This window comes from Ranitomeya variabilis, chromosome 3, assembly GCF_051348905.1.
Source record: "Ranitomeya variabilis isolate aRanVar5 chromosome 3, aRanVar5.hap1, whole genome shotgun sequence".
Classification (NCBI taxonomy): Eukaryota; Metazoa; Chordata; class Amphibia; order Anura; family Dendrobatidae; genus Ranitomeya; species Ranitomeya variabilis.
The window spans coordinates 423,376,462-423,389,737 of record NC_135234.1 but is presented as its reverse complement, the minus strand read 5'-3'; the positions used below and the strand labels follow the sequence as shown (position 1 = coordinate 423,389,737).

General features: G+C 41.4%; 1 protein-coding gene across 1 annotated transcript in view; it reads left to right on the top strand.

Moving 5' to 3' along the window:
* Window positions 1–13,276, top strand: part of LOC143816234 (multidrug and toxin extrusion protein 2-like) — a 184,662-nt gene that overhangs the window by 41,839 nt on the left and 129,547 nt on the right. The window contains exons 2-3 of the mRNA XM_077296370.1: window positions 11,126–11,227; window positions 13,148–13,216. Of these exons, the coding sequence (XP_077152485.1) occupies window positions 11,126–11,227; window positions 13,148–13,216 (171 nt within the window). The remainder of the gene's footprint in view (window positions 1–11,125; window positions 11,228–13,147; window positions 13,217–13,276) is intronic.

Below are 13,276 nucleotides of genomic sequence, written 5' to 3'. Positions count from 1 at the left end.
GTAGCTACAACGGCTATGTGACGGATCAAAGGACTGGGCCGTTGCTTATTGGTCGTGGCTGTTTTGCGGCAACCAATCAGCGACTTGGATTCCATGACAGACAGGCCGCGACCAATGATTATCCGGGACAGACAGACGGAAGTACCCCTTAGACAATTATATAGTAGGATGGGGCATTATATGGGGCCATTATACTGTATGGAGCATTATATGCGGCCCATTATACTTTATGGAGCATTATACAGGGTCATTATATACTGTATGGAGCATTATATGGGGCCCATTATACTGTATAGAGCATTATAGGGCCAATACATACTATATGTAGCAATATATGGGGTCCATTATTCTGTATGGCGCACTATATCGACCCATTATATACTATATGGAGCAATATATTCGGCCCATTATACTGTGTGGAGCATTATATGGGGCCCATTATTCTGTATGGGGCATTATATGTACTGTATGAAACATTATACTGCATGGAGCAACATATGAGGTCCATTACTTTGCTTACTTTTTTCTCTTGTAGGTTTTAATGGTTACAATGATACCAGATTCACTGTATATATAATTTTTTATGTTTTGCTACTATCACACAATGAAAAAGCTTTTTTTAAAAAAAAATAAATAGTTTTTTGTCTCCATATTGAGAACTTTTTTTTTTTTTTTTTAGTGGACCGAGCTATATGAGAGCTTATTTTTTGTACAATGAGTTCGAGATTTTCTTGGTACCATTTTAGGGCACATAATGCTTTTTGATCACTTTTTATTCAGGTTTTTCAGATGCAGAATGAATGAAAAATCAGCAATTCAGTTATTTGTTATTGTTTTTATTTCTTGTAAGATTAAATGCGTTTAGACCAATTTAATGTTTTGGTCAGTACAATTACAGCAATACCAAATTTATATATTTTTTTTCATGCTTTGCTACTTTTACACAGTAAAAACTCAATTTTACAAAAATGATTTTCTTTTGCGTCATCATATTCTGAGAGCTTGTAAGATTTTTTTTTTGTCAAATAAGCCATATTAAAGCTTGTCTTTTGCAGGACGGGTTGGCATTTCATTCATACCATCTTTTTCTACATATGACTTTTTGGTCGCTTTTTGTTAAAAAATGTTTTTGATGATGAATGAAAAAGCGATATTTTGCCATGGTTTCTTTTACCGTATTCACCATATGGAATAAATAACAAGACAGTTTTATTGTTGGTGTGGTGAAGTCTCTTCCATATGGGACTGTGTTGGGAAGAGGCTTGCCCATGTTTTGGTCCCTGTGGGAGACGAGGGTTTACCCTCCCAAGGTAAATGTTGTTCTGGGTCCAGAACCCGAAGATCCCGAGTAAGGGATTCCTGCCAAAAGAGTCGCCAACCTAAGGACTGACTGAGTGGAACCCCGATAGGTTCCCCCTAGAGGTTTTGGCAGGAAAGGTCGAGGAGACCCCACCAAACCTCCGAACTGTAAATGTCCCCTGGTAAGTTTATGATAGCTCAGTTCCAGGGTCCCACACAGAGATGCACGTATAGAAAGAAAGCCTGGAGGAATCAGGAAGGTGTGATCACGGAGGTGGCTATGGTCGTACCCACAGGGAACCTTGGCCAAGGATATAGCCGGTGGTCAGGTTAAAATGAATTGAGCTCTCGCTAATCAGCAGCGACGGGAGGCTCGGGTGCGACGTAATACAGATGTATGCCCAGAGTGGCCGGTTTGGACCTCGGTGATTCATGATATAGTCGCCGAGGCACGGGTAAGGGTACAGAGGAAACAGTACCGAGTGCCAGAAGGCAGGTACTTAGGTTACGGGATGAGCTGCGATGTTATCGAACCCCAAATAAATAAAAATAAGGGTCGAGGCCATCCGAAACTGGCTCAAATCTACTGTCAGTCAGAAAAGTGGGCGTGTCGTCTGCAACGGGGAACGGTAAGGTGGTTGATCAAGTAACAAATTGTGGAGGAGTAAGGCAAAGGGGAGGAATGCTCGCATCAACCAATGGTTCCGGTCCCTACAAAACTTTGGTTTCTCAGAGCATCGGGTGGGGAAGTCACAGGGACTTGCGGATGCCCTGTCATGCGTCACATGTGGGGTGACAAGTGTTCAACCCCACACGTTTGAACAGAGGGTTATGTGAGGCAGTGACCGATGTCACATGTGAGGGTCGCTATGTGTCCCCCCCCCAGGATGCGCACGGAGGCGTATTGAGACCGTGGGAGTGCATTCCACTCACAGGCATAGCTGTGATTGCAATGCAAAATAAAAGTGAGTCTTGGTCTTGTGTAAGCTATTTGTCCAAAGCCGACTTAAGAAAACCTGTTCTGGGCTTTAATTTTAAAAATGGACTACAGGATGGTAGTGGGGCAGTCCATTTTCTTACCGGCTGGGTTTTTCATGTTGACTACGGCCACAGGTTCCTAGTAGAAACCCCTGATGCAAATGGTTGGGTGTGTCATTTTAGGTTTTGAAAGTGCAGAGCAGAAGGCTCTGCAGAGCTCCACCTGTGTGAGGCAACACAGGCAAATGGAGCTGAAAGGCCTGGCTCCCACAGCGTACACGGCAGTGCAGTCGCCCACGGCAACCAGTCTCTGAGATGGATTGGCGTGTTTCCCGGCTGCGATCCGAATGATATGGTTCCGACTGCCATCCAGAGGATATTGTGTGCTGTGTATTTCTGTGAGTTGGACATTAATACACGTTTTGCTTCGAACTTTGCTGGGTCACTGCCTCATCACTGCACAGTGTGGATACCGTTGCACTACAGGATTATGTGTGGTTTATTTGTCAATGCATTTCGAAGTTTTACACTTTTCACAGACTGTGGGTTGTCCTGAAGAAGTGTGAAACTTAGAAACACATTGACAAATGACTCTCACTTAATCCATACTTGTCTTTGACTTCATTCATGCCTCTGCTCCCTCCATCCAAGCAGCGCAGAATTTAATCCATTCTTGTCCACTATTGGCATCTTGGTACCCTTGTGGGTCTCCAGCAGCTTTTAAGTTCAGTTAGAGGTTGTGGTACACAACCATGGCCAGGTAAGCAACTTTCCTTATTTCTTGATACTATTTACCTGGATAAGACCCTATTGCGAGAGATATTGTCTTTCCAGTTTCCTTCCAATTCAAAAGAGATGTAAGGTAATTAAATGTAAGGTTATACATATGGGAAGAAGGAATCAATATCACCATTACACACTGAACGTGAAACCACTGGGTAAATCTGACATGGAGAAGGACTTGGGGATCTTAGTTAATGATAAACTTACCTGGAGCAGCTAGTGCCAGGCAGTGGCTGCCAAGGCAAACAGGATCATGGGGTGCATTAACCCCTTTACCCCCAAGGGTAGTTTGCACGTTAATGACCGGGCCAATTTTTACAATTCTGACCACTGTCCCTTTGAGGTTATAACTCTGGAACGCTTGAACGGATCCCGGTGATTCTGACATTGTTTTCTCGTGACATATTGTACTTCATGATAGTGATAACATTTCTTTGATATTACCTGCGTTTATTTGTGAAAAAAACAGAAATTTGGTGAACATTTTGAAAATTTCGCAATTTTACAACTTTGAATTTTTATGCAATTAAATCAGAGATATGTCACACAAAATACTTAATAAGTATCATTTCCCACATGTCTACTTTACAACAGCACAATTTTGGAACCAAAATCTTTTTTTGTTAGGGAGTTATAAGGGTTAAAAGTTGACCAGCAATTTCTCATTTTTACAACACCATTTTTTTTAGGGACCACATCTCATTTGAAGTCATTTTGAGGGGTCTATATGATAGAAAATAACCAAGTGTGACACCATTCTAAAAACTGCACCCCTCAAGGTGCTCAAAACCACATTCAAGAAGTTTATTAACCCTTCAGGTGTTTCACAGGAATTTTTGGAATGTTTAAATAAAAATGAACATTTAACTTTTTTTCACAAAAAATTTACTTCAGCTCCAATTTGTTTTATTTTACCAAGGGTAACAGGAGAAAATGGACCCCAAAAGTTGTTGTACATTTTGTCCTGAGTACGCTGATACCACTGTTTGGGCGCATGGTAGAGACCGGAAGGGAAGGAGCGCCGTTTGACTTTTCAATGCAAAATTGACAGGTATTGAGATGGGACGCCATGTTGCGTTTGCAGAGCCCCTAATGTGCCTAAACATTGAAAAACCCCACAAGTGACACCATTTTGGAAAGTAGACCCCCTAAGGAACTTATCTAGATGTGTGGTGAGCACTTTGACCCATTAAGTGGTTCACAGAAGTTTATAATGCAGAGCCGTAAAAATAATATTTTTTCACAAAAATGATCTTTTCGGCCCCAATTTTTTATTTTCCCAAGGGTAAGAGAAGAAATTGGACCACAAAAGTTGTTGTACAATTTGTCCTGAGTACGCTGATACCCCATTTGTGGGGGTAAACCACTGTTTGGGCGCATGGGAGAGCTCGGAAGGGAAGGAGCGCCGTTTGACGTTTCAATGCAAAATTGACAGGAATTCAGATGAGACGCCATGTTGCGTTTGGAGAGCACCTGATGTGTTGTGAGAGCTTTGAACCCCCAAGTGTTTCACTACAGTTCATAACGCAGAGCCGTGAAAATAAAAATTATTTTTTTTTCCACAAAAATTATTTTTTAGCCCCCAGTTTTGTATTTTTCCAAGGGTAACAGTTGAAATTAGACCCCAAAAGTTGTTGTCCAATTTGTCCTGAGTACGCTGATACCCCATATGTGGGGGGAACCACCGTTTGAGCGCATGGCAGAGCTCGGAAGGGAAGGAGCGTCATTTGGAATGCAGACTTAGATGGATTGGTCTGCAGGCGTCACATTGCGTTTGCAGAGCCCCTAATGTACCTAAATAGTAGAAACCCCCCACAAGTGACCCCATATTGGAAACTAGACCCCCCAAGGAACTTATCTAGATGTGTTGTGAGAACTTTGAACCCCCAAGTGTTTCACTACAGTTTATAACGCAGAGCCGTGAAAATAAGAAATCCTTTTTTTTCCACAAAAATTATTTTTTAGCCCCCAGTTTTGTATTTTCCCAAGGGTAACAGGAGAAATTGGACCCGAAAAGTTGTTGTCCAATGTGTCCTGAGTACGCTGATACCCCATATGTTGGGGTAAACCCCTGTTTGGGCGCACAAGAGAGCTCGGAAGGGAAGGAGCACTGTTTTACTTTTTCAACGCAGAATTGGCTGGAATTGAGATCGGACGCCATGTCGCGTTTGGAGAGCCCCTGATGTGCCTAAACAGTGAAAACCTCCGAATTATAACTGAAACCCTAATCCAAACACATCCCTAACCCTAATCCTAAAGGTAAACCTAACCACACCCCTAACCCTGACACAACCCTAACTCTAATCCCAACCCTAATCCCAACCGTAAATGTAATCCAAACCCTAACCCTAACTTTAGCCCCAACCCTAACTGTAGCCTTAACCCTAGCCCTAACCCTAATGGGAAAATGGAAATAAATACTTTTTTTAATTTTTCTTTAACTTTAACTAAGGGGGTGATGAAGGGGGGTTTGACTTACTTTTATAGCGGGTTTTTTAGCGGATTTTTATGATTGGCAGCCGTCACACTGAAAGACGCTTTTTATTGCAAAAAATATTTTTTGCGTTACCACATTTTGAGAGCTATAATTTTTCCATATTTTGGTCCACAGAGTCATGTGAGGTCTTGTTTTTTGCGGGACGAGTTGACGTTTTTATTTGTAACATTTTCGGGCACGTGACATTTTTTTGATCGCTTTTTATTCTGATTTTTGTGAGGCAGAATGACCGAAAACCAGTTTTGGTGCTTTTATACGATAAAAACTATTTTATAGAAAAAATAAATATTTTTGCATCGCTTTATTCTGAGGACTATAACTTTTTTATTTTTTCTTTGACGCTGTATGGCGGCTCGTTTTTTGCGGGACAAGATGACGTTTTCAGCGGTACCATGGTTATTTATAATCGTCTTTTTGATCGCGTGTTATTCCACTTTTGATTTGGCGGTATGATAATAAAGCGTTGTTTTTTGCCTTTTTTTTTTTTTACGGTGTTCACTGAAGGGGTTAACTAGTGGGACAGTTTTATAGGTCGGGTCGCTACGGACGCGGCGATACTAATACTAAATATGTGTACTTATATTGTTTTTTTTTTATTTAGATAATGAAATGTATTTATAGGAACAATATATATTTTTTTTTTGGAATTTTTTTTTTTTACACATGTGAAAATTGGTTTTTTTTTACACTATAATATTGCCCCAGGGAGGGGCATGATGCTATAGTGTAAGATCGCCGATCTGACGTGCACAGCTCCTGGAGGCTTCCCGGCGCCTGCTCTGAGCAGGCGCAGTGAAGCCACCTCCCTGCGCGATGCTTCCCTATACCGCTGGAACACTGCGATCATGTTTGATCGCAGTGTGCCAGGGGTTAATGTGCCGGGGGCGGTCTGTGACCGCTCCTGGCACATAGTGCCGGATGTCAGCTGCGATAGTCAACTGACACCTGGCCGCGATCGGCCGCGCTCCCCCCGTGAACGCGGCCGATCGTGCTGGACTTACTATCCCGTCGGTGGTCATACGGGCCCACCCCACCTCGACGGGATAGTACGTCCGATGTCAGAAAGGGGTTAAAAGAGGTCTGGATACACATAATGAGAGCATTATACTGCCTCTGTACAAATCCCTGGTAACACCGCACATGGAGTACTGTGTACAGTTTTGGGCACCGGTGCTCAGGAATGATGTAATGGAACTAGATCGAGTACAAAGGAGGGCAGCAAAATTAATAAAGGGGATGGGGGAACTACAATACCCGGAGAGATTAGCAAAATTAGGATTATTTAGTCTATAAAAAAGATGACTGAGGGGCGATCTAATAATCATGTATAAATGTATAAGGGGACAATACAAGGAGGATCTGTTTATACCAAGGAATGTGACGGTCACAAGGGGGCAATCTCTGCGTCTGGAGGAGAGAAGGTTTTTCCACCAACATAGAAGAGGATTCTTTACTGTTAATGCACTGAGAATCTGAAATTCCTTGTCTGAGTAGGTGGTGATGGCGAACTCAGTCGAGGGGTTCAAGAAAGGCCTGGATGTCTTCCTGGAGCATAACAATATTATATCTTACAGTTATTGGGTTCATTAGAAGGACGTAGATATGGGGATTTTTTCTGACGGAATATAGGCTGAAGTGGATGGACAAATGTCTTTATTCGTCCTTGTTAACTATGTAATAATATTGAAGGTAGGCCAAAAAATTTTCAGTATAACTAAACTTATAAAACCTATATTAACAAAAGATGAAGAGTGATTATTACAGAAAGAATTAAAAATTTGCTCCAACATCTAAATTCAACCTTTTTCAGGCTTTTATTGATGTCAAACAATTTATGGGCCATCTAGCCCTTAAAAAGCATTATATGAAAAGACCAGAGATTAAAAGATACAGATATACAATTTAAGTCCAAATTTAACCCCCTTCAGGAATATTATCATGCCTTTTTTAGTTTTCAGAATCAAGTAATTCGAAAGATGCATAATGTAGACACTAGAATTGGCACCAAATGGAATCATAATAATCTTTCATCATAAGAAAGGAGGGAAATTATTAATTTGCAAAATAATGGAAATGTTATAATATGACTGGCGAAAAGGGTGGTGGTATAATGGTTATGGAATATTTGTGTCTACTAAGTGATACTAAAACATATAGCAAAACTATAAAGGACCACCCTATTGAGTATGGTAAGGAGCTAATTAATTTAATTAGGAAGTGTTAGGGCTGGTGGAACGCACCGAATAAATATAAAGATAGTAATAAGGTGCGTTCGCAGCCCGGGGTCCACCGTGCAGAGATGGAACCTGCTGCTAGGTAATGGCGGGACTATATGACGGTACTACGCCAGAATAAAAACGTGTTCTGTCACCTGGTATGAACTGATACGAACTCTGTTGCTTCACAGAGTCGCAAGGAAACAAAGGAAACGCTGTGCCCTGTTAGCAGTCACAGGGTGCAGCAGATGAACGCTAGTGGGATCCCTGAAATTCACCCCTACTATGCTGGTGATTGATCTCGCACTGACCCTTGTTGGCTTTTGAGCCTGCACCTGAGGACGCCCTGAGTCAGATGCTGAGATCAAGCAGGAGTTCCCACCCTACACTGACCGGTTGTCAGGACTAATTTAAGATGTACCGCACAGAGTGCGTACAGCGCCGCTCTGGCAGACGCCACTAACCACCCTAACTAGGGCTAGGAAAGCACACTAATTACACACGGCGCCGCACTTGCGGTCGCTGCTGGTTTGACGTAGTAAGGATCGTGCTCTTGTGTTAAGGATAGCACTGTCAGGCGCTAGGTAGCTCCACCGTTCACGAGCAGTCAACAACACTAGAAATGGGTACGATTTAGGAGCATACATCCACACACACACGATAACAGGTTTATACTAGCGCATGGCCGAATGGCCATGTGAACCTTTTATAGCCGTAGCACTCCGGGACCTTCCTCATGGTCCAATTGGAGCCGCCACAGGACCTGAGCATGTGACCCCCGACCTCCTATGAGAGGTCGTCCCTTGGGCATGCTCAGTAGAGGAAAAACAGGACTTCGTCCCAGGAGCGTCTGCTCTCCATAGAAGAGTGCTGGTTACGATGGCTGAGCTTGGAAGGGCAGCAGTAACCAAACGCACAGTATTTGCCTGAGCCAGACGCTGGGATCGACGTCTCTGCTGAGCAGGCTTCACTGTGGCTGGGGAAGAATGGGAGACCGCAGTGGAGGTGGTTCGAGATTCCCCCTGTGCAGCGTCGGGAACTCGACACCTAACAGGAGGGTGTGAATGTGAGATTATTAACTAACTAGAAGGCAAAATTTGGTTAATATTCCGAATCTAAAAAATGTCTATATTTTATCATGTGCCTAAGGTACACATTTCTAGTGAGAAACCTTCTGGGAGGCCTATAATATTAGCCACTGATTCTTTAATTCAAATTTATCTAGATATTTAAATATTGAATTGAAAGATTGTGTGCTGTCATATTTACAGAATACTAAACATATCTTATAAATCCTGAACAATATTAAGTGGGGAAAGTCCGTATACTTGACGAACTTAAGATGTATCGCCACTTTATACGGTCATAGAGCATTTCAAGGGCTGTGGTCACATGATGCATGGAAAAGCACTGGTAAAAGAAGACATTGTAGTGTCCACACACTACATACACATTACTGTCTGCTAACAAAAGGGGCAGTACAAAATTTCCAAACTGGTCCTTTGACTTCTTCATAAATGGCTCATTTATAATTAATGTCATAGAGGAAAATTAAATAGCCTTAAAGATTTTTCCAGAGACTGGAAATATCTCCCTCACTTTGAACATATGAGATTCATTATAACTGGGGAAGTGAGAAAGAGCTTACACTTAAACCTCCTTTAAAGTATGACTTCACATTGAAAAAATGGGATTAATTACAACTGGGGAAGTAAGAGAGAGCTGACACGTAAACCTATTGAAGTAGGAACCTCTTGCATTGACCAAGTATTTACAGCATGAAATTTGCTCTGGGAATCAGCCACCCAGCCAAGAGCTTCCTCTGTTCATTCACGGGTCAACAAACTTTTTGGATCCATTACAGCATGAAATTTGCTCTGGGAATCAGCCACCCAGCTGTTCATTCACGGGTCAACAGACGTTTTGGATCCAGTGGTCAGTGATGAATATTGGGGTTTACATGATATTTATAGGAGAAAATATTTTTGGCTCCGTGGTGAAGGGACGAACGTAACACATTCACTCACTTCACCGTAAGTTCATTATAACCACTCCAACTTAATATCGGTACGTTGGATTATGCTGTCCACGCAATGTTTCATCTTTATAGAAAGGGAAAATCGCAATAGGAATTATGATGACAATATCTATCCCCTGGGACCTCCAGAGGCAAAGATATTCTGAAAGTTGGGGATCTCATAAATTTCTAAAAGGCCTAGCACATTCCACGACCAGTCTCCATATGAGCTCACCAAGGGCAGGTATGTGGGCGTAACCTTGAGATAATAAAAATTAGTTTTGGTGTCTGTCATTGTTTAGTCAGGAAGACAGTCTCTTCGCTGTGAGTGGTCCACTTTCCTAATCAGAGCGTTTGCATCCATAAATATAAGAGCCATTCTTGCAACAGGTTTAGTAATTCTCTTTTATTATCCTTTTTTATTTCATGCAATTGTATATACAGTATTGTATTGTTCCCATTTGGTATAATCTTTGTATATTTTTTTTATAAGTATACAATGCCTACCTCCCGGATTAAATACACAAAACTTAATAGCGCTGTTTCTCTTACTCTGTAAACCGCATTTTTGAAGCCACGCGCTACCTGTAACGGGTGTTCAATGAAACGATTGGTGATGGCAACTAGTAATTCTTTTTGTTATTGTGCAGTTGCCAGTGTGGTAGCAGCCTTGTCCATCACTCCTCAGTCAATTGTCCTGACGATTGGAGGCAGTGGATTTGCCTCCTCTGACAAAGTGGTGACAGCAATGGAAGTTGCGTGGCGCCTGGCTGTTATCCTTGACAACTGTTGACAGTGGTGGTTTCTGTGCAATCTCTCCAGTATTATTCATTACAATTGGAGTTTGACTTTCTGACTCCGCAGCCCTGCTACTTACTGGAACTATCCTGCCGCTACTCATTCCTCCTTCCTCCATTGAATCCATGCCCAGATGAAGAGCTTGGGTGTGATAACTGCTATATGTAATTATCTTATATTACTGAGTAGTCAACTTTCTTTATACTCTGAACACCATCAGGAAAGCACACGTCAGTGTCTAGGAAACAGGAGGTATTTTACTATAGGCCTCGTTCACACCTTCAATATTTGGTCAGTATTTTACCTCAGTATCTGTAAGCCAAAACCAGGAGTGGGTGAGAAAATCAAGAAGTGGTGACGTGTTACTATTATACTTTAAATCTGATTGTCCCTCTCCTGGTTTTGTCTTACAAATACTGATGTAAACTACAGACCAAATGTTGAATGAGTGAACATGGCCTAATGTGATAAAGTATTGTGACATATCAATAATATACATCACACTTATACTGATTTTTTTTTTTCTTTTTTTTCTAGTTCCTCTCACAAATAATGGTATTCTTAATTAATTTTGTGAGTTCCATATTTTGTGGTCATTTGGGCAAGATTGAACTAGATTCTGTTACACTCGCTGTTGCGGTAAGTATTATTAATATAGCTTAATGTGTTAGTTTGCCATCTGAACGATAGAGATGGAACTGCGGGATCTGTGGTTAGATGCCCTGCAGATTTGTGCAACTTGCAAGACATGTCTATATTTGTCAGTGCCCCCTCTCTCTAGCTCTCTATTCAGCTCCTACCTTCAGCCCCCCATCTTTATTCATAAACTTCTATAGGCTGCATATAGCCTGATACCTCAGTAAACAGAGAGGCCATCTTGAATGTTTGTACTATTGACAGTGACCATTTAAATGTATTGTTTAAAGGACTAAAATTTGCTTTCATTCTGGACCTCAGTATACACTGTGTTCCAAATTATTATGCAAATTGGATTTAAGTGTCATAAAGATTTAATTGTTTTGTTTTTCAAATAAACTCATGGATGGTATTATGTCTCAGGGCTCAATGGATCACTGAAATCAATCTTAAACACATGTGATAATTAGTTTTCCAGGTGATTCTAATTAAAGGAAAACTACTTAAAATGATGTTCCACATTATTAAGCAGGCCACAGTTTTCAAGTAACATGGGAAAGAAAAATGATCTCTCTGCTGCCGAAAAGCATCAAATAGTGCAATGCCTTGGTCAAGGGATGAAAACATTTGATATTTCCCGAAAACTTAAGCGTGATCATCGTACTGTTAGGAGATTTGTGGCTGAATCTGAGCACAGACATGTTCGTGCTGATAAAGGCATAATGAGGAAGGTTTCTGCCAGGCAAGTTCATCGGATTAAGCGAGCAGCTGCTAAAAACCATTAAAACCAGCAAACAAATATTTGAAGCTGCTGGTGCCTCTGGAGTCCCTCAAACCTCAAGGTGTAGGATCCTTCAAAGGCTTGCTTTGGTTCATTAACCTACTATTTGGCCACCCCTAAACAGTGTTCACAAGCAGAAACAGTTGCAGTGGGCCCAGACATATATGAGGACTAATTTTCAAACAGTCTTGTTTACTGATGAGTGTCGATCGTCCAGATGGATGTAGTGGATGGTTGGTGGATGGCCACCATGTCCCAAAAAGGCTGCAACGTCAGCAAGGAGGTGGATGAATTATGTTTTGGGCCGGAATCATGGGGAAACAGCTGGTAGGGCCCTTTAAGGTTCCTGAAGATGTGAAAATGACCTCTTCAAAGTATATAGAGTTTGTGACTGACAACTTTCTTCCACGGTATAAAAAGCAGAAACGTGCCTTCAGGAGCGAAATCATCTTCATGCATGACAATGCACCATCTCATGCTGCAAAGAATACCTCTGAGTCATTGGCTGCTATGGACATAAAAGGAGATAAACTCATGGTGTGGCCACCATCTTCTCCTGACCTCAACCCTATAGAGAACCTTTGGAGTATCATCAAGCAAAAGATCTATGAGGGTGGGAGGCAGTTCACATCAAAACAGCAGCTCTGGGAGTCTATTCCGACTTCATGCAAAGAAATACAAGCAGAAACTCTCCAAAAACTCACAAGTTCAATGGATGCAAGAATGTGAAGGCGATATCAAAGAAGGGTTCATATGTTAACATGTAACTTGCCCTGTTAAGATGTTTTGGAGTTAAACAGCTTTTTTGTTCAGTGAATGTGACCTCCTAATGCTGAAAATTCAACATATGAGATTTTTAAGTTCTTTACAACATATCAAATGTTTAGAAATTCTACTGTGCCTAATAATTTGGAACAGTGCATTTTGAGTTTTTACTCGTTTTGGAGATTATACTGTTATCATTGGGAGGTTTCTTCAATAAAATTCAATGTATACTCTAATGGGTGATTACTTTTATTAGACTGTCATTTGCACCGACCATTTAGGAAAATCTAAGAAAAATATAATTTGCATAATAATTTGGAACATGGTGTAGAACATTAATCTGCCATTACGTGTAATTATTTGTCATCATTTAACAGGTTATAAATGTGACCGGTATATCTGTGGGCGCCGGTTTAGCCTCTGCTTGCGATACCCTCATGTCTCAGGTATGTTTGACAGATCCATAGCCACGGTGTAGGTAAAAAATGATTTCGATGGGTGGGTCT